The sequence below is a fragment of the Vulpes vulpes genome, chromosome 8 (genome assembly GCF_048418805.1).
Source record: "Vulpes vulpes isolate BD-2025 chromosome 8, VulVul3, whole genome shotgun sequence".
In the NCBI taxonomy this organism is placed as follows: Eukaryota; Metazoa; Chordata; class Mammalia; order Carnivora; family Canidae; genus Vulpes; species Vulpes vulpes.
Window position 1 is genome coordinate 40,636,237 of NC_132787.1, and position 21,832 is coordinate 40,658,068.

Genomic DNA, 21,832 nt, shown 5'->3' on the forward strand with positions numbered 1-21,832 from the left:
CTATGCTCTTATCACATCTGGAACATTCTTTTGTCCCCTGCCTTCAGTCTCATTCCACACAAAGACTGAGAACATCCCTAGATGAAGAATCAGGCTCCTGACAGGAAGAAGAGCAGAGCCTATGACCCAAGTCTGGAGAAGTCTGGCCTTGCTGGGAGTGAGCCCAGTGTGTTTCAGGAAGCAAGGGCTATAGGAGGAGGATTCACCTTCCTGGGGGCATTCTGTGGGATAGGCCCCCACAGGTCAGGGTTCTAGCACAGGTTTGTGGAAGATGGGGAGGAGTAGATGCCAGACCCCGGCCCTCAGAGGCATCCCCCTGAGCAATGCACCCAGCATGCCTCTCCTATCGATGAAATCAGGCTCCATTTACATTTCCAACTTGTGCCCCTGAACTGAAAGCCTCTGAAAAAGGAAAAATCAGACTAATTTGCACTTCCCGGGAGACCAATTATGGAAACACCTACAAGTTAGGAAGGGAAAAATATCAAAGATTCCAAATCAGGAATGCCCTTCATCACACTGCACAGAACATGCTGGAACGACAGCTGAAATTAGTCTCCCTGCCACACAACGTGCCTTGTTCTGGTACACATGTCAGTAACAGATGTCATGCGAGCCACCAGAATGATGCTCCCTTTAAAGAGACAGAGGAGACACAGAGTCCTGCCCTAGGGCCAGGGCAGTCAAACCCTACCTTGGGGCTCTGGCCACCACCTGTTAAGGCAGCAATAATAGGGACATAGCAGATCCCTAAACCTTACCATCACCATCAGAGGGGCCTTCAGGTCTCCTGCTCCCTCATACCGACATGATCTGTACTCCACTCTTGGCTTGTGCATGACATAAATGCTACAATAGGACAGTGTGACTTGGGGCACCCCACCCACCCCACCTTAGGACCATCTAATTTCTTCAAAGGCAAGTGCTTGAGTCCTGTGGGGTTGTCCTGGCGATGTCAAATGATGGTCTCTGTAGAATGTTGGAGCTCATTTTGTAAATGGCAGGACTGATCAATAGAAGCTAAAGCTCTCTGGAAACCAGGACTCCGAGTCCCGTGCTTCTTCCACTGCCCCACATTGGTTCACAGGCCCCTACCTTAAAACACAGGCCACAGCCCAAGGCGTTTCTTCCAGAGGTTTCCCCCAACAGAGTACACTCTACCCTTTCTTGGCCACCAGTCTGGTTTCTATCCCACTCCCTATTTCTACAGAGAAATCCCTAGAGTTTTTCTCCACGACAACTTGCAGGCCCTTCCCACTCCCAAATCCCCCTCTGATAACATCTTGAGCCTGTCTTGTCCAGAAGGGTTAATGTCACCCTTCCTGGAGTCCATCAGCCCAACATTGACCCACACCATCCCATAAGGAGACACTACACAATTCTCAGTGACGGGGACTCCTGATGCCCCGCTGTCATTCAGGAACCAGTTAGGTTACAAGTCGGGGGTCACTGCCATGTGTTTGTTGAATGCTACAGCTGAACTTAAAGATTATGAACATCTGACCTACCCTTCTACACCCTCCATCACACTTCATTTGCAGATGAGGAGGGTGACATAATGTCATCAAGGTCACATGGCTGGTCAGGTGCAGAACTGAGGCTGCAATGTGCAACATGGGTTGCCAACTCCTGAAATGTTAGAACTGCTTGTGGTCTTAGAAACCAGTTTATTACAGGCTCTCTGGTTATTGTGTGTTGCGTGTTCTGTTGGACTTGGACTCCTTGTGTCTCCTGTCACCATCCTTGTCTCCCCCCCACCCCACTCTGTGGCTTTATCTGTTTTCTGGGCCTCTCTGTTGGAGGTTGCAGAGATAAGTACATTGTGTACCCAGCAGGGGCTGTCGGCAAGCTCACCACGGCACAGCACCCATTTTTCAAGTACTCCCTGGTGCAACTTGCTCCCTACAAGACAAGCTCCCTGTCCTCCAGCAAAGTATTTACCTAGTGAGATAGAGCAGGACCATGACCACAGCCAAGACCCAACTGCCCCAAGCAGCCACACCTGCCCCTCGGCCTGCATGCCTTTCCAGGGGAGGGCTCTTACCTCAGGGGCTTTAGACCTCAGCCTGCTTTCCGATCAGGCCCTGAAAGCATGTTGACCATGTTTAGCTTTCTCCAGAGTTGTTTTCAGACAGCCAGGAGCTCCTTCAGTCCCCCAGAGCACAGACTGGGGAGACCCTTACACTTTTAGCTAAGAACACTCATGCCTAGATTCAGCCCAGCTAGTCATAATCCATTTTGTTGGGAGCACTTAGCCTGGACTTTCTAGGTTAATGAGGCCACCAGGTGTCCCTGGGGAACAGGGCACTGCAAAAAAAAAAAAAAAAAAAAAAAATGAGCCTCAGAGCTGGCTCGCAACTTGCTATAGCTGCTGCCTAGAGTGGGCAAGGCATCTGGTCACTGGACTCTGGCTGCTTCATTCTCTCACTGTGGGGGTTGGGAGTCCATACGCACACATCTGTGTGCATGTGCATGAGTGTGTGTGGTTGGGCATGCACATGTGTGCAAATAATCCTCGTGGGTGTCACAGGAACACTGTGAAGATGGAGGGACGGCATAGGAAAACTAGAAATGTCAAGCATTCTACCAATTGGACAAAATCGCTCTTTTTCTCTCCCGGATGCACAAGGCCTCTAGAGCCCCTGCTGGTCTGACATTCTAGGAACCCAGGACTCTTCCTCCCCCCTTCCTGCCACTCTGGAGCTCCCAGGTGCACTAGGCTTTGCCTGGAGACAATGGCTGGGATGACCTTTCCTATTTACTGCTTCTCTGTTGTCCCTTTTGTCTCTGTCTGGCCTCTGTTGCTGTCCCTTACTGAGCCTTGCACATCAATCAGATAGGCTGTCTTAACTCCTCCCTCCGGGCCTTTTTGCAGGTGGCAAGGGATGCCCTCTGGTTCCCAGATTTAATGCCTTGAGGTGGAAAATTTTTTTTAAAGCGTTAAGCATTTGAATATTCTCACATGTTCTCGGAGAAGCTGCATTAAGGTCCTTATCTCTGAGGGCCCCTGTGGGGTACAGAATGCCTGACCTTGTCTCTCTGGTCCAAGACTCTGGGGAGGGTCACGGCCTCAGAGAGATGATTTTGACTGGGCCAGGGGCTAGGCTTTAAGCTCATCTCAAGGGTGAATGTTGCTTTTGACTCTTCCTCCCTTACCCCTTCTCTTCCGACCCTCCCTTGCCCTGCCACCCAGTCCCCTTCCGTATACCCAGTCCCTCCACATACCTTTGCATTGGCTGATGGAAGTCTGAAAGTACGATCCGTCCCCCCAGGGATATTTGAATTTTGTTAGGGGAACTTCGAAAAGGATTTTAGGGAGGATGGAGAAAAAGAAATAGGAGGACAGTTTCCTCTTCCTCCATCTTTGCAGGGAGGGAGTAGATTTGTGAAAAATAACAATTCTCTTTGCCTTGGCATATCTACTTCTACATATGTGATCTCATTTGAACCCTATTATAGAATCCCTAAAGAGGGTGTGGATTACATTGCAGTGAGGTTCTGCAGGTTCAGAGAGATTAAGTGATTTGACCCACACCCTCCAGCTCCACCATGGCAGAGACAGGACCAGGACTCGGGTTCCGAGCGTCCCTGTCCAATTCCCCACAGCCCCTCCCGGGGGGAGCTACCCAGGGAGGATTGGCGCCCCTGGCCTCACTTGCTTCCAGACATGTCGGGGGATTGTTTACTGATCTGGACGTGATAGGCTCATTCTATCTTGTAGGCATCGATTATCAGGTGAAGATGGTACGTGTGGATGACTCATATGTGGCGCTGCAGCTATGGGACACAGCAGGTCAGGAGAGGTGAGAAGCATCCCTGGCCAAACCCTGCCTCCTCCACCTGCCATCCAGAGGGCTGCGGGGGGGAAGCCATGCACCCCCTGATGTGTGACCCTCTGTGACAGGTACCGCTGCATCACCCAGCAGTTCTTCAGGAAGGCAGATGGCGTCATCGTCATGTATGATGTCACAGCCAGACAGTCATTCCTATCCATCCGGCAGTGGCTGAGCAGCGTGGAGGTGAGCACTTGTGCCAACTCTTGCCTCCCCCTTGTCCCTGCCTGTGTCCTGCCCCCACTCAGCTCTTCCAAAACCTGATTCGGAACCCGCCTTCTATGGGAACAAAGAACAAACCGATTTCTGCTTTCATAGGGCCAACTCCAGCCCAGCCCTGGATCCTGGGTATGAACAAAACTGACACAGTCCCTACCCTCATGGAGAAGGGCACCTGAAAGACGTAGATTATACCGATAACTGTATTATAATCGCCATAAGTGCCATGAGTGAATAGGATAAGACTGGGAGGGGCGGGGCGCCTGAGTGGCTCAGTGGTTGAGCATCTGCCTTCGGCTCAGAGCATGATCCTGGGAGCCAGGATCAAGTCCCACATCAGGCTCCTTGCAAGGAGCCTGGTTCTCCCTCTGCCTGTGTCTCTGCCTCTCTCCGTGTGTCTTTCATGAATAAATAAATAAAATCTTAAAAAAAAAAAAAAAAAAAAGATAGGACTGGGGGAGGGACTCAGGATGGAATGTCAAGGAAATTTTCCCCAAGAAACCAGTATTTTAGCTGAGTCCCACCGGCCTTCTTTCCCCCCTTTTTGCCCTCTGTGCCGTTCCAGCTCCAGTGGACCCAGCTGTGCCAAGCCCAGGAGCGGCACCACACAGGGTCTTGGGGCCTCTGCCACGACCCTTCACAGGAGGGGAGGTTGATCTACAATGCGAGGGCCCCCCTGCTCACCCCAGAGGCATGCTGGCCAGGGCTCACCAGGCAACAGGCCTCTTCTTCGAATTCTGGATTATCTGTTAAGACTCTACTTTCTTGATTTATATTTGTAATAAGCTGCTTCAATTTGTAAGTTTTTTTTTAACCCTCTGATGACGTCTACCCCTCAGATGCAGCCTTCTCAAGGCCACGGTCAGGGTGGACAAACCACGTATTTATTTTACAGGGTTTCAGAAGAGTCTTCAACAAAATGATCACATGGGATTCCCTGCTCCTGCTACCTGCAGGATCCATGTGTTACTCATTTATTTGTCTAAAGCCCTGCCAGGCACTGTTCTAGGGTCTGGGAATTAGAGCAGCAGATAAGAGACAAGGTACCTGTCCTCATGGAGCTTACATTCAACCCTCTGCTCCAGCCCTAGGACCTGGCAACCCCCCCCCCCTCCTCCCCACACAGTAGCACTGCTGTGAAGGACCCTGTGCCAGCCCACTCCTGCCGCTTTCCAGCCCCCTGAGAGCTGACACCGTGTCTTGGTCACTGTGCAACTGGCGCTTGGCACGGGTCCCACAGAACTCGTGCTCCACAGATGTGGGAGGCGTGAACGGAGACTGTTTCGTCGTGCGGGCAGAACACTGAAGTTGTTCATTTCTTCATCCTTTTGGCCCTAAGATCTGTGATTCCTCCCACCAAAATCTGTTTCTCTTATAGTTTAGATTGGCTGGGCCACTCCTTTCTCTGCTGCTAATCCACACCCCTCTCGTTTCCAGGAAAAATAAGGAACAAGAGTGGAAACCAGATTCAAAGGTTTCTCTGAAATTTGCTTCATACAAATCATTTCTCAAAATGATTGTACTTGAGAACCTTACAGTAGAGAAAATGTAAGTTTTGAAATGTGGCGAATGGCTCTACATCGAGCTAACAGTGGAAAAATGGGATGGGTATCTGGAAGTGACTCTTGTTTAAACTTTGGAATTTATGACATGATTTTTTTTTTTTTATAATGCTGCAAATTTATCTTCCTCACAGAAATTAAGCACCAGGAGAGACTTCAGAGGTTATCTGATCTGGTGGTTCTCAAATTTGTTTCCTTAGAGCGCTGGAAATGTAATGATGTTCTCCGGGAACTGAGGAGGGCAGGAAAGAGCCTAGGGTTGCAAATCTGGGTCCCTCATCTCCCAGGTCAGTCAGAGCTACTTGGCTTCATTCAGTTTTCATTATTGGAAGTCTAGGCACAATTTTTTTAAAAGATTTTATTTATTTACTTCTTGAGAGACACAGAGAGAGAGGCAGAGACACAGGCAGAGGGAGAAGCGGGGTCTCTGCAGGGTCCAGTGTGGAACTCGATCCCGGGACTCCAGGATCACGCCCTGGGCCAAAGGCAGACACTCAACCGCTAAGCCATCCAGGCATCCCTGGGCACAATTTTGTTAGACAAGCAGGTTTCCCTTAGAAAATCACTGATCTAAAACAACATTTAATTCTCAAAGGAAGAAATGGAGGCCATGACTTCTGCACCACCCATTCTTTTCACAGCTATGGACATTTCATTGTCCCTTGATAGGGACAACTGCAGGCAGAGGCAGTTCGAAAAGCAGTAGTCTGGGATTAATAGGGATGGATAGAGGCAAACTTGCAGAACCGTGCTCTCTGTCATCAGTAGGAGCTGTAGTTTCTGAGGCCCCTATTTTGCATTAAGAGCCTAGGATCTAGTCGGAGAGGTGGAATATCAGGTCGAATTTGGTGGTGGCAGTGAGGCAAAGAGATATCAGAGGGCCATCTTTGCAGCTGGAAGCACCAGTTTGGTCATTTTCCGGAAAACCAGGCCAAGCATCCGATGACTGGCGTGTTCCCAAGTGGGGTAGGGCTGAAAAGCATCGTCAGCACGTACCAAGCAAGAGTCCTCAGGGAAGCCCTGTTGCATCAATGGCCCTGGAAACCACGCCAAAATGCACTTTGCTCAGAATTCTCTGGGTGCGGATGGGGCTTTTCTGTATAATTTGGAGTTTGGATTTTCCTTCTTGAGACTATCAGCAGAAGGTACAGGTACAACTCTAAATGGCGATTCCAAACCTGAATAATCAGGATCACCTATGATGCTTTCAAACAAAACAGATGTTAGGCTTTCTTTCCCAAATAGAACAATTCAGAGCCCAGAAATACAATTTAAAAAAAAAGAAAAAAGACAGTAGACTGATTCCCTGCTGCCCTGATTCCAAGTCCAAAGAGTGCGTCTCAAAGTTTAATATGCAGAGGAATCTCCTGGGGACCTTGTGAAAATATGGAATGTGACTCCGCAGGTTCAGAATCTTAGGCCCCAAGATTCTACATTTCTAACAAGTTCTCAGGCAAGGCCAATGCAGCCAGGCTGGGGACCACCCTTTGAGAAGCAAGGTTCTGAATCACTTTCAAAGATGTCTGTGTTCCTTCAACAAGAATCTACTGAGCATCACCCACCTGTCTAGCACTGGTGAGGCACTCTGGGGGACTTGGTACCGGGACCCAGCCCTGTGGCCCAGGGTTTCAAGAACAAGTGCTGGGGGCAGTTGTATGAACATGTGATCAAGCGTCAGATGGTGGAGTGTGTGTCAAAGGTGTGGAACAGTGGGATCATGAATGCAATTATTCTCAAGATTCTTGAAAAGCTAAAGTCATTCTGCCTTGGCAACCAGCAATCAGAGGTGTCAGGTGACAGATTAAAACCTGACACCTAATTTGATCGGAGGGGATTGAAAATAATAAGTACTTTATATTTGTGGAGCACCTTATTTTTCCACAGAGCTCCAAGCACTTTGCCAACTCCCTCGCCTGGAGAAGGGAGGGTGGAGGGGGAGCTTTAATAACAGGCTTCAGGTTCTGAAGCCTTATTATTAAGTGAATGCTGGCCAGCTGTTCGCAGCGCCCCTTCCTCCTGCAACCTGAAAAGCAGTGTAAGAAGAAAGGGCTTAAATTGCCACAGATTATACGTGGCAAAAACTCACTCTTGGAAGAGGTTGTGTGGGGTGGGAACAGATGTTTGGGGGGTGGGGTGGGGTGTGGAGTACCCTATAAAGGAAGTACTTACTATCCCAGCTCAGCACTTCCAGGCCACAAAACTGGCCGATGACCCAATGACAGAGTGGAGCAGAAGCTCTAAAGGGTTCTGGCCCCCACATTCTTACAGGGGGCATTTGATCCTCTGGGCATGGGTGGCTCCAGGATAGAGCTGGAGTATGCACGGATGAGAGGACCATAACAGATCCTTCCAGCCCCAACGGAACCAAGCTCCTTTGGCACAAGAGACCTGCTCTGCTTTATGAGGTGGGAGAGCCTGGTCCCCATGGGAGAGCCTGGTCCCCATGGCTGTCCTCCTACATTTTCCTCTCCGGGGCAGCTCTACCTTATCCACAGGCCTTCCACGGAAGAGGCCCAGGCACATCCTGTGCTGATTCTCCTGCTATTTACATTTCCTATGTACCGTATAGCACATCAAAGCAAGTAACCTTTCCTGCGAACTCACTATTTCCAACCCTCCCCCACCTCCTTCTCATCTCTGCTTGGGAGGACTGGTTTAGCCAATCTAATCCAGAGAAGAAACTGGTTGGGCTCTAAGGGTCCCATGTTTAGACCATGGGACAAATTGGATGCCTGAAGACTTTGGGGCCTGTATCAGTTAGGGAAAATAGGATTTGGTACAAACCTGAAAGGGCTGGTATTTTTCTCAAATCCAGTTTGTTGGTCCCTGATGTCTGTGGTCCTGGCGTGTTGAACTTCTTGTTTCCACCTTTTGTCACTCTGATAGCCCTGTATTCTTAGGCCTATAAGTCAAGGAGGTGGAAAATGACTGGAGTCATTAAGCCAACAGGAGCAGTGTCTCCAAGCTGGGGAAGAACTCGAAGATTAATCTAATGCAGTCTCTGGTTTTATGGATGAAAAGTCCTGTGATCCAGAGAGAGGAAGTGACTTGTCCAAAAGTACCCACAGCTTGCCAGACGCCCAGCCAGAACTAGAATCTAGGGCTTTGCCACTGCATTATGCTGCATTATGCATTATGTGACAAGAGCATCACATGGTCCATGGTTGAAATCTGCTTCTGAAAAATAGGTGTTCATTTCTTTTCAGTCCTTGCCGCTTCCACCTCACAGCAGAACAATTCTATAGCTCGAAGGGGCCAGGCCCACTTTCCTCTCCTTTCGTGGACCACTAGCTAATTCTCATTCTGTGATCTTTGCACAGCACAGAGCAAAAAATAGCAGTTTGATTTTTTTCCCCCATGTTCCAAGTTGAGCTTGAAGTGCTGGCAGTTTAAAACGAACTACACAAATAAATCTTGTTTTGACTCATAGTCCAGGGGGTGGATAAATATGGAAACCCCCAAGATATAATTTTGCAGTCATTTTTTTCTTAGCATAACTACATGCTTTAATGTGCTGAGAAATTTTTTTGTTCTGGCTCCAGAGAAATAGCAGCACTATCCTGGCTAAGTGCTTTTCTTGCCTCCCAGCAAATGCATATTAACACACACACACACACACACACACAGTCACACTCACACATACTACAGCCAACCAAACCCAACAGCTGCACGTTCTGAGCGGAATGTCAGTCCTCTGCTCCAGGTTGACAGCTCGTGTTATTTAAAGTCAGAGGTGGGTAATCTTTTGAATTTCAACACGTCTGTCTTCCAACAAGCACGAGTTCAAAGAAAGGCAACTGAAATGGTTGGAGGAATGGAGAGGCTTCTATGTCAGAGTATCAGAGGATAGGAAGCAGCTGTATAGGTCCATCTCACAGCTCACAGAAGAGAGTCTGTGAAGAGGAAGGATTTGGACAGGTCCCACACAGACAGGTTGGGTTGTGTGCCCTTCTAAAGAGCTCTGCTTCCTTCTCTCTGACCTGTCATGCCTACAGAGTTCTCCTGGCATCTATAGAAATGTCAGCAGAGGTGGGGTAGACTTTAGACTCGTTTCCCAAAAGAGATGCACTTTAGACTTTCAAAAGGGAGTGTTGTGTCAGTCAGTGGGTACTGATGAATCTCTTTGTGCCAAGCTGTATACAGGCTGAACAACTAGGCGGGTACGTGAAAAATGTAAGGTTTGGGCAGATAGCCGAAGACTTGAGGTTCAGGCCAGAGAGGACCACGAGACACCTACCCTGGCCCCAACCCTCCCTGTGGCCCTGTGTCAGAGCCCAGTGTTGGGCCAGGGTGATGATGACTGACTGCCTAAGATGGCCAGCATACTCTTCTGGCCTTATGCTGGTGCTCACTTATTTTTGCCACATCTTTGGGGATAGACCTAATTCTTTATCAGCAGCAATCCAAGGCCCACAGAAGGGAAGCCAGCTGTCCCGAGTATTTGCATAAGAGAGGAACAATGCAAAGGACAGAAGCCACAGCTGGGGGGTGGCAGGGTAGGGGGAGGCCTTGGCTTTTTTCTGCTCCTTCTAAGATGTTTTATTTTTATATCCAGGAATTGCTTTAAAAAAAGAAGGCTGCCCCCCCCAACCCTGCCACACCCCCAACCGCCTTTCCCTCAGAGGCAGCATTGCTGTCTGTGGTGCACTGGGCTCAGATGCTGGGCATGTGACTCTTCCTTACCTGATCCTATTCGGTCATTCAGTACCCACCATCCCCTTTGCAAGTGAGGAGGCTGAAGCCATCACCCATTCCAACCTACCTGAATCCAGGTTCGAATTCTGCCTTCGGATTTAAGTCTGATGCTCATATTTTCAGAGTTTCCATGTCAAGAAATCCCACAAGGCTTAGTCATCCCTCACACATAAATCTACAAATATCTCTCATGTGCTCCACACAGCAAGCCTTCTGGCCCATTTCCTTGCTTTCTCCTCTTTTTTTCCTTTTCTGTGAAAAAGACTTCGCACAAGTTTCTGTGGCACAACACAGTCAGAAAATGGGGGTATTCCCATTACTCAATGCTCTGGTAATAGGGAGCCACAGCATGGTCTCTATGCCGTAAGTAGTTTCTCATTTGCAAATAATTGGAAAGGCTGCAATCAACTTAGCACATCAACTACAGTGCACATAATTTGATCTATTTGTGATGGATCAGAAGATGCATTACCAACATGAATTACCATCTGACCATGAATAGATGGAAATACCACTTTGAGAGAATTCTAGTTAATAAGATACTAAGTAGCAGAGAATTCACTGGAAACCAGAATGTAGAGAAAAACATTGGAAAATCATGGACCGTAGACTAAAGGCTCCTCATAACGCAGCGACTTTGTTATCAAATATTCTTTCGGATTCTCTGAGGCTTAATGTTCTCGTTGAGTAAATGAGAATTTTTTCCACTACCAAACTGCAATAAAGTGAATGTATAGATTAAGGAGCCATGGAGGCTTGATTTCAAAGATAATTGCACTCAAACTTAAAATATGTGCATCTATTGGATGGACTTGGGATATTGATATGAAGTGGTTAGATAAAGTGGCTGAACTCTTGGCAAAACTGGAAGGGCTTGTTAGCTTCTATCATCCCCCAACCCTCTCTCGTTAGTAAAACATTTTAGCTAAAATGAATAACTATTGTTTACCAAATTATTATTAAAAGACCCTAATTAAATATCTCACTAAGTAAAAATAACAACCTGCTCGAATGTGAATATTACCGTATATACTCACTTAATAGCTGCGTGCTGTGGGCCCTTTGTTTGCCATCCCGAGAGGCACAGAAAGTACACACATTACACAAGGGAGGACACCCCGAGATGCCGAGACTGGGGTGTGGGCTGGTGGCTGATATGCCACAGTCATCAGAGGAGTGAAGAAAGCTGACCCCTTGAATACCTGTTACTTGTGGTCACAGAGCTCTTTCTCCTGTGGGGCTTTAGTCAGAGCCAGAGCAAGCAGAGACAGGGTGCTGCGCACCCCACGGGGTGACCTCCAATTACGCACACAACAGTTGCATACTGGGCACTAGGGACCCAATACCAGGTATGAGACTTGGACCCAACCATCTGGGAGCTTCTGTGCTCAATATGAGGCCTCTGGAGATGCCACGTCTAATCAAAGTGGCCCTTAGACCTGCTCCAAACCGCATTACATGAATTCCTTTGGTTCATTCTGGTTCGTTTAGACTAAGTCCGGTCACTTAGGAATGCTTTCAGGGATGCTAATAAGCATTGTTAAAGGACACTTAGTTTATCAGTCTCTACTGTCCCCTCATCCCGTTATCCTCAGTACACCTGAGGGGGCCTGCATGTCCCATCCAGCAAGGATGAGTGGTGAAGGAGGGAGAAGTCACTGCAAGCCGAATCTGGGAGGTACCCAGAGGCGGATCTGAGGCACCCTGCAGAAGCCTCGTAAACTGAGACCCTCAGAGAACATGACTCTCCCTCTTAGCTTTTGTGATGACTGGATTATCGCCTGGCCTGTTGGGGCAGCAGGGGTGTTGCAAGCCAGATTGCATCTTTCCTGCCAGCATTTTAAGCCTGCCCTTCTGGGGTTTCTTTATGGATGCTTCTCTCAGTTGGGGTATTATCTGTTCTGCAGGAAGCCGTGGGAGACTACATTCCTGTTCTTCTGCTGGGCAATAAAGTTGACAATGAGAAAGAGCGGGAAGTTCCCCGAGGCCTCGGAGAACAACTTTCCAAGGTAAAGAACAAACGTTTCCATCTCTCTGGTTGGGGTGGGACCCCAAGGGCCGTGAGGCCTGTGCTCAAGAGCCTTGGTGGGAGCCTTCTCTGGAAGCCCCCTGGAGAAGGAAGCAAGTGGGCAAGACGGGTGTCCTGGCATCATAGGAATGGCCCAACTCCTGTGTAGGTGGAACTTTTTGTAGAAAGCCCCACATCGCGAGACAGAGGTGGCAGGGGATGATGAAGATATAGGGAAACTCTTTTCCTTGGAATTCAGAATGATAAATTCTTAGGTAGTAAGAGGTTACTTATTTAAATCCCCTATCAGATACTTGGATCCCTTCATCTGTGTTTCCACTTGATCACCTCCAGGGATGAAATACTCACTATCTGAAGGCAGCTGATTCTTCTTTGAATAGCTCTGTCAAGAACTTATCCATTCTATCAAGATTGAGCCTGCAGGCTCAATGAGCCTGTGAACTTGAGATAAATTTAAACTCAGAGCATGCACTCAAAAACTTACTGTTAAAAGAAGCATTAGCCCTCTGACCCAAACTGGGGAACAGTACGGCCTGACGGAAATCAGGCAGCAAGATTGTGCTGGCTTCTGGGCTCTTTCTACTGCCTCCAAGTGGTTTTCAGGAAACTGTATGTCTGGAAAGATCGGTTGCTTTCCAGCCCCAGGATTCCATATTTTTTAGTGTGCTCGCTCTAAACAGGGACTCGTGGCCCCTGAGGCTGGGAAGACCGGCACAGATGGTAAAGGTCAAGGAAAAAAGGAGGAAGAAGGGTCTGACAGATGTTCCCATGCAGAGTGATGAGGTAACTGCCTGTCGCAGTCCCTTAGCCACAATACTGAGATTTGGAAGGACTCTGCCAACAGAAAGGTTTCTCATGTTTCATCTGGCAGAAAAATCTGACCAGAACTGACATGAAGCATTTATGGTCTTTGTTTACCCTGTTTGAGTGAATTTTCAAATGTTTCACTGAAGAAATATTACTATGTTTGATTATAGGGTGCTATCCCAGACCCTCTGAGGGTAATATAATATATGGTATATGCATCTGTTATTTCTCTGAGACTCAGTCTCTGGATCCAAGGATTTTGATTCATGAACTGCAGACCTGTATTTTTATCATCCCATTTTTTCCTTTTGTCTTTTCTTGGTCAGTTAAAAGCAAGCAAGCAAACAAACAAAAACAAGGCTCAGAGAAGTTTTGATTGATTCAGTTTATCACATAGGTCCTCAGTGATGGGATCAGGAAGGAAAGCCGGAAGACAAATTCTGTCTTCTAATTCTAGATCCTGTGTGCTCTCCACCCCTACCCCCCTACCATGGAGCCTTTATTCTTCCATAGACTGACCCAGAGTCAGGCTCCCACAGAAGTGTGGACAGGGGCTGGGTGAAGAGGACCAGAGGATAGAGTGGGCCCCTGGGGCATGAATCAGGAAAGCAGAACTGGGAGCCAGTGTTTGTAGAGTCTCCAGATATGCAAGCCTCAGAGGAAGTGTCCGCATTCAGCTGCCTGCATCCCCTCAGGGCATCAGCCCCCAGCGCTCCATGCTCCATGTGTTAGCACTGTCCTAAGGAAGCAGGAAATCTATTGACAGGAGCTATAAATGGATATAATGATGACCCTTGGCCAAGAGCCCCTACGATGCCTACTGAAGTGTTGGCCAGTTGTCCTTTGGTACCAACCCTGGCCTCGGCAGCAGGAATATTAATTAACTGGTGTGAAGGAGAATTTCTACTGGAACGCCTTAGTGACATCTGCCCCAGGGTTCATAGAATGCCAGTGTCCTGGGAAGAGCATGTTGCTGGGAGTCCTGCCATTAACTAAGTCGTTGAATGAACAGAACTGCCACCATTTATACCATGCACTTGGTTTCCCTGCTTGTGCAGTGGGAAGAATGTGGCCCATCCCAGCCTTTGTATCTGCCTGCATCACAGGCTGCTGTGAAAAGGAAATGAACATATACATACCTGAGAGCAATCTGGGAAAGCATAAAGCACTAAGGCAGCATACTGTTTGGGGTTTTACAATTGTTAAAACTCATCTGGGAGAGTTCTGTAACCACAGAACTTACATTAGACAGGGAGCCTGAGGAGAGGGAAATCAACCTTCTCTGGCAGGACCAGGAAGGGGAGAGGAATGAAAGGGGTCTCCAAGAGGAAGTGAGGGATGTGTTCTCCTCCCACCTCCCATGGTTCTGATCAGTACCCCCAGGACTCTCTTTCTCCTCTGTCTTATAATTCCAGGAGAACAATCTGATCTTCTATGAATGCAGTGCCTATTCCGGTCACAACACCAAAGAGTCTCTGCTCCATCTAGCCAGGTAAAGAGGCGCATCCCGGCAATCAAGGTCTGGGGGGAAGCATGGCATTCACTTCTATGTGGATGATACTCCCTCTGTCTGAACCTTCTGGGTAAAAGGGCTGGAGGCTGAGGCCTTTGTGTGGGATTCAGCGACAAGCCTTCTGCAATACAATAAGGACAAAAAAGAAAGCCTCCCTACCTCTCACCCCCACTGCAGTCTTCTTCTTCTGAGTCTGAAAAGCTGCCTTTTTCCCAGGGATCTTCTTTTTAAATGCAAATGCTCTGGGAAAGGTCATATCATAGGTCCCTGAACAGTGGCTAATATTTTAGCAGGAGTTAGTTGGCAGCCAGCTAGAAACAACAGTTATAATATGGGCTTCAGGGGAGGGGGTGGAGAAGCCAAGGAAAGGAGGGGCTCTTTGGGAGGACTAGGGGCACCCAAGGTGACAATGCTCAAAGGGTTAGTTCCGCCAAAAGATTATTTTCATAAGTCTCCAACCTATACCAAAATTTAAAAGATAAAAACAAAACCATACAGGGTCCTCTTTTCAATACTTGGACAATCACTCATTTATTCATTTATTTATAGGCATTCATTTCATTCCGTCTATCCCACCCACCCATCCAGCCATCCACTCACCTATCATCCATCCATTCATTCATCCATCCATCCATCCATCCAACCATTCACCTATTCTTCCAATCTCTCCACCCATCCATCCGCTCACCCACCCATTTATCTATTCATACATGTATCCATCAACTCAACTATCCATCTATCCAAAACAACTTTTTCTATACATTGGGGAGGTTGTGGACTTATGGAAGACCATGGGGAAAGCTGTAGGCTTTTCTCTGCCACTAATTCCCTGGGGCAAGTCACTCTATCTCTCTATGCTTTGCCCCTAACATAGGAACATTAATCATATCATCCCTGCGGACTCAGGCTCTTATAAATATCAAAAGAGATGGTTAAGGTGAAAGCACATTGAGAGTATAAAGCAGGGATAAGATACCACTATTTTTAATCCTTTGCCTCCTACATTTAATCATGAACTTTGGCAACATGGAGAAGACCTTCTATAGAGTATATAACCAAAAAGTATATTTTCTGAGTCCCTACTGTGTGCCAGGTACTATGATAGGCTACAGAGACACAGAGACAAAATATAGTCTCTGCTTCAAGCGACTTTCTTGCCTGAGGGAGCCAACCAGGGAAGCAGTACATTCTGACATGGGATGATGGCATTATAACAGGGGAATGGTCAGAATGCTGGCAGGGGTACTTACACCACCTGGAGAATCAGGGGAGGCTTCTTGAAAGAGGTGTCATGAAGGATCCATATTGACTAAACTTTGTCTTTACAAATTATGGTTATGTACCTATACTTCCGGGGGGGGGGGGGGGGGAGACTTTAAATACTCTGATGCCCTGGTGAGACTGAGTTCCCTCCTTATCATGCAGATGGCTTGTAACCCAAGGATCTAGCAGCTCTCCACTACTGACACTGTACCTTCCCCTCTTCCAGGATCCTCAAGAAACAGGAAGATACAGCAAGGGAGGACACAATACAGGCTGACCGCCCTGCCAAAAAGAAGTCTTGCTGTGGCTGATGAGAGTCCTCCTAGGACTGCTCCATGCAGGTCTGAGGTCATAGACTTAACCTGAATCCTGCACATGGGCTCCTGCTTGAATGTTTCCACCACAGCCTGTTTAAGCCTTTGTCTTTGTCAGTGGCTTGCCTCTACTGCCAGGAAGGGGAGAACATCCAGGCAGGAAAGCTGCTCTTGCAGCATTCTGGAGTCTTCTATCTCTAGACCCAGATCTCTCTCTAGACCCAGGCACCCATCCCACCACCACCTCCTGCCACACACACCCCCAGCTTGGTTTTGTGGGGAAAAGAAACAGATGGGCTTTTCCAGAAAAATCACCACATGCCTTCTCCACCTCCCTTCTGCTCCCCTTGCCCTTTGGAGCTGCAGCACTGTGGTTGCTGCGGTAACTGCACAGGGCAGACTTGCTGCTTCTTGTAGGCCAAAGATATAGCACTCTGGCAGGGCCAGGGTGGTTGGGCTTCCTTTGGCTCCTGTTCTCTGGATATCAATGGGATGCTCTTGGCATATGCTTCATGGACCTTGAGATGCCCACATGGTGTTGAGAAAAGTAAGCCAGGGCATCCATATTCTATTGCACATCCCACCCCCAGCACATCCCACCTTGCCAGGCTGCAGAACCCAGGCTCTCAGCAGCCACCATGCCTCCTGTATTCGTTCCTTCGTGGTCTCTGAAATGTGCCTTACAAGAAATCCACACCCTTTCCTCTGAACCACCCACCCATGACCCTGACTCCAGGGTGGACTGTGGGTGATAAATGTGTGCCTGGGGTTAGGGAGTGGGCTTACTTCCTACTTAACTTTGATTGAGAGATGAAAAGAAAACGAAGGGAAAATCCCATCTGCTGCTAAACAGAGCGACCATTTCTGGAATATAAATAAGGTATATATAGCTTTGTAAAAGCCATTTTCCAATGTTTCTCAAAATAGCTCTTTGAAAAATTGTACATGATGATTAATAGGTTAGATTGACATGCAGGCAGTGAGGCCCAGCACCAGGTCCATAGTTAGAGACTTCATGTTCTTTTCTTTTCTTTTCTTTTCTTTTCTTTTCTTTTCTTTTCTTTTCTTTTCTTTCTTTCTTTTTCAGAAGACTGTATTTAAAAAAAGAAAGTGTGGCTGTGTTGTTGACATATAGCTGGTGTTTGAAAAGTGAGCAGAGTGTAGCTATAGGCTTCAATGTCCCTGGGACTTCACCAGCAGAGGGTGCTTGCAGGAATGATCTGGGCCCGTGGGTGCTTCCTTCCATCTGGGTGATGGTAAATTCCTAGCCCTAGCAGGGCTCCAGCATTACTGGCTGGCTGTCGGGGGAGGGGGAGGGGCTGGCAAGAGAAGGGTGCTCTCACCTTGAGTGGGAGCTTGGATGAAAAGGTATGAAGATCACTGCCCATTACCACCCTAGGGCTGCAGGCCCAGCCCCACAGGAAAGTGAATGGTATCCATACCCAAGCGAGACCCAGGAAGGGAGAGGAGAAGAAAGTGTCCACAGTCCTCCAAGAGGGCTCAAGACAACTGTACACAGCCAGCCAGGCAGGAGAGAATCCACTGGTCAGAGTTTTAAGGCTATTCCCTAAAGCCTCCTCCCCAGATTCCTAAAAGGGTCAGGGCCCCATGGATCATCACATAAGTGTCTGCCCCCTTTTTATAGGCTTTTCTCTCCTTCATTTAGTGCTTGGAGGCACCAGGGAGCCCATGGAACTAAACCCAGCACTGAACACCAGGGTGTGCCCCAAGATCTTGGGCCAGCCAGCTCCCTGCCTGGGCTACCATCTCATCAGTAATATGAAGGATTGGCTCTTTGATGCTTCTGGCTCTTCTTGCTCAGAATGTTTATGATGATACCTTCATTTTCCAACTTAGTCTGGCCCTGGCCCTCAGTCTAAATTTGAAGGGAACTCACAGAAAACTCTCTTTCAAAGAAAGGGCACCAGCAATGGTCTCATTCATGGGATTCAGGGGATAATGGGTCACCCAGAAGTGGCCCTCCAATATCTGTGTGGGTGTGTGTTGCTGTGTGAACATGTGTTGTTCCAAGGAGGGGGGCAGATAGAGGGTAAGGATCATCATAAAGAAAGGAAACCAGATCTCCTGCTTCTGAAAGCAGAAAAGCAGAGATGGCAGTTGGAATTTATGGGGCAAGCAGGCTATACCTGGAGTTTCCCAAGCCCACAGATGCCTTTATCCTCTAGGCCTAGTCCTGGCTTGGGGGTGCATTTTTCCATTTAGGAAAAGTGCCTTCAGGGTTTACAGCAGGATAGAGTGAGCTAGTGCCTGACCCTATAGCATATGGGGTAAATCCCCACCAACCCTCAAAGGTCCAGGCAGAGAAAAGAGAGCAGGAAGGGTCTTTAGGCCACTACTGCTTCTTTCTCTAACCCCACTTCAAACAAGTACAGATAATGGGACTTCAGAGGGACTCTGAGAAGTTCTGAGTCTCTACATCAGAGCTTCCTCTTCTATCCCCATTCCTTGTAAGCCATCAAGGTGATCAAAGCCACCCCAGTGGCTGTGAGTCTGTCCCAGGGCCTGGCAGAGTGCTGTCAGAGAAGCCTCTGGCTCCAAACCATTTATACTGTTGCAATGATCTTGAGCAAGTCACTTGACCAGGTTTCCTGTTCATGTGTAGATCAGAGGTTTCAATGTCTACCTCACATGGACGTTTTAAGCATTAAGTGAGGCAATGAATGTGAAATACTTAGCACAGTGCCCAGCACACACAGGTGCTAACAGGTAGGGGCTACCATTGTTGTCAACCTCAAGTCACTGCCCCTACCACTAGCCTTGCCCTAATCTTGGATTGAGAACCAGGTAACACTTACTAAGCATCTCTCCGAAGTGGGTGCTCTCACAAACACTACCTAGTTTGAATACCCAATTGCTTGGCCCGTCTGCCTGGCTTATGAGCTTGTTTTCAGCATTGCCTCTTGGCCCTATTCTCCTTTGTTCCAATGGTTTTCCTGGTTTTCCAATCAGTACCCATATCTTTCAGCCCACAAACCGCTCTGCTTTCCCAGCCATGGTTCTCCAGAACTCAGACAGAAGCTCAGACCAGGTGCCAGGACGTTTACCTAAGAAAGACCTGTGCCCATCACCATCCTTGGTCCCACATTTTCTCTGCTGTTCTGACTCCTTGTGCTGCTTCTGGCATCTGCTGCTGCCCTCAGCCCTGAGTTACCAAACCAGGGGCTTCAGCACCAAACCAAAGCCCCAGTTGTTCATTTGTTTGTCTGTTTGTTTTTAAGATTTATTTATTTGAGTGCGAGAGCAAGAGAGCATGTACAGGGGGAGGGGCAGGTAGAGAAGAAGAGAATCTCAAGCCAACTCCACACTGAACATGGAGCTTGACATGGAGGTTGATCTCACAACCCTGAAGATCATGACCTGCGCAGAAACCAAGAGTCAGATGCTTTAACCAACTGAGCCACCCAGGCAGTCTGCCGCAGTTGTTTTGCTATTTGTCTGGCATTTATCTTTCTTGGCAGTCTTTGAGGTCTTTTCTGTTCCTCTGTGATACACTAGCTTTCTTCCACCACTCCCCATCCTGTACTCTTTATCTGTTAACACTTCCATCCTTCTTCCCTACTCTCCTGAGGGCCCATTCCAGGTCACACCTTTATGTTTTATCAAAAATAGCTCAACCCTTTGTTTCTGTCACTAGCAGTCAATACTCTGAAGGATCTTAAACCAATTTCAGCTAAGGTATTAATGCAAATGGTAGTTTAAGGGCTATATGTATATATATGTGTGGGCGCTCGTGTGTGTGTGTGTGTGTGTGTGTGTGTGTGTGTGTGTTAATGAAGAACTTTAAAGGGCACAAAACCCTAGCTCAAGGGAATAAATCCCTAGTGCTCATGGGGGTCAAGTATTTAGGACAGAGCTGCCTTCTCCTAAAGTTTTTTGCTTCAAATATTTTGGGGCTCTATTTCTAGGTTCATATATGTTCATATTTGTTATGTCTTCTTAATGAATTGATCCTTTATCATTATAAGGTGTCCTTCTTGCCTTTAGAACAATTTTTATCTTAAAGTCTATTTTGTCTGATATTAGTAGAGGCATTCCAGCTATCTTTTGGTTGCTATTGCTATAACCTTTTTGATCCTTGTACTTTCTCCCTATTTATGCTTTTAAATGTAAACTGAGTCTCTTGTAGACAACATGCAGTAGATCATGTTTTTTTTTTTAATATATTCTTCCAATATCTGCCTTTTAATTGGAAAGTTTACTGTTTACATTTAATATATTGGGTAAAGTAAGAATTATGTCTGCCATTTTGCAATTTCTTTTCTTTATTTCATATGTCTTTTTGTTCTTCTATTTCTCCATTACTGCCTTCTTTTGTGTTAGTTATTTTCTAACATACTATTTTAATTATCTTATCATTTCATTTACTATATTTTTTTTACTTATTTTCTTGGTTGGTACCCTGAAAGTAACCATTAATATCCCAGTTTATAATAATCTAGTTTGGATTAATACCAACTTAATTTCAATATGACACAAAATTTTGCTTCTGCATAGTTCCATTCCCCATTCCATATGTTGTTATTATCACAAATTACATCTTTATACATTTTATTTCCACCAACATAGATGTATTGTTATTGCTTTATGCAGTTCTCTTTTTCTTAAAAAAAATATTTTATTTATTTGAGAGAGAGAATACAAGCAGGGGGAGTGGCAGAGGAAGAGGGAGAAGTAGGCTCCCTGCTAAGCAAGGATTCCCCATGTGGGGCTCGATCCCAAGACCCTGGGATCATGACCTGAGCTGAAGGCAGATGCTTAAGTGACTGAGCCACCCAGGTACCCCTATGCAGTTTTCTTTTAAATCAGATTTTAAAACAAGCTATCAATGAAAAATACATTCATAGCATTTTCTATATTTAATTATGTAATTACTTTTACAAGTCCTCTTAATTTGTTGATTCAAGTTACTATCTAGTGTCTTTCACTTCACTAGTATTTCTTGTAGGGAAGATCTGCGAAAGACCAATACTCTCAGTTTTATTTATGTGAAAATGTCTTGATTTATCCTTCAGTTTTGATGGATAGTTTTGTGAGATATTGAACTTTTGGTTGTCAGGGGATTTTTTTCCACTTGGTACTTTGAATATACCATCCACTGTGTCTGGCCCCATGGCTTCTGATGAGAAATTAGCTGTTAATCTTATTGAGGCTCTTTTTTATATGATGAGTTGCTTCTCTATTGTTGCTTTCAAAGTTCTTTGTCTTTGACTTTCAACAGTTTGATTTTGATGTGTCTCGCTATGGGTCTCTTTAAGTTCATCCTACTTGGAGTTTGTTGAGCTTCTTGGATATGTAGATTGATAGGTTTCATCGAATTTGGGATCTTTTTGGTCATTATTTCCTTAAATATTCTTGACACCTTTTTTCCATCTCCTTTCCTTCTAAAATTCCTGTGATGCATACGTTGGCATGCCTGATGGTGCCCCTCAGGTTTCTGAGGTTTTGTTCATTTTTTCTTCATTACGTTTTGTGTTCCCTACACTGGATAGTCTATAGCCCTATCTTCAAGTTCACTGATTCTTTCTTCTGCCTGCTTAAATATGCTATTGGGAACTTTTCATTTTCATTATTGTACT

General features: G+C 46.8%; 1 protein-coding gene across 3 annotated transcripts in view; it reads left to right on the plus strand.

The window, feature by feature from the left end:
- Positions 1 to 21,832, plus strand: part of CRACR2A (calcium release activated channel regulator 2A) — a 202,119-nt gene that overhangs the window by 175,030 nt on the left and 5,257 nt on the right. The window contains exons 19-23 of one of the 3 annotated variants that reach the window (XM_072766208.1): positions 3,722 to 3,803; positions 3,905 to 4,019; positions 12,217 to 12,318; positions 14,561 to 14,637; positions 16,148 to 16,498. In XM_072766208.1, coding sequence (XP_072622309.1) covers positions 3,722 to 3,803; positions 3,905 to 4,019; positions 12,217 to 12,318; positions 14,561 to 14,637; positions 16,148 to 16,232 — 461 coding nt within the window. In that variant the 3' untranslated portion in view covers positions 16,233 to 16,498. Of the gene's footprint in view, positions 1 to 3,721; positions 3,804 to 3,904; positions 4,020 to 12,216; positions 12,319 to 14,560; positions 14,638 to 16,147; positions 17,136 to 21,832 lie in introns of those variants that run through there. The other 2 variants (XM_025995392.2, XM_072766209.1) reach the window with 2 other exon arrangements.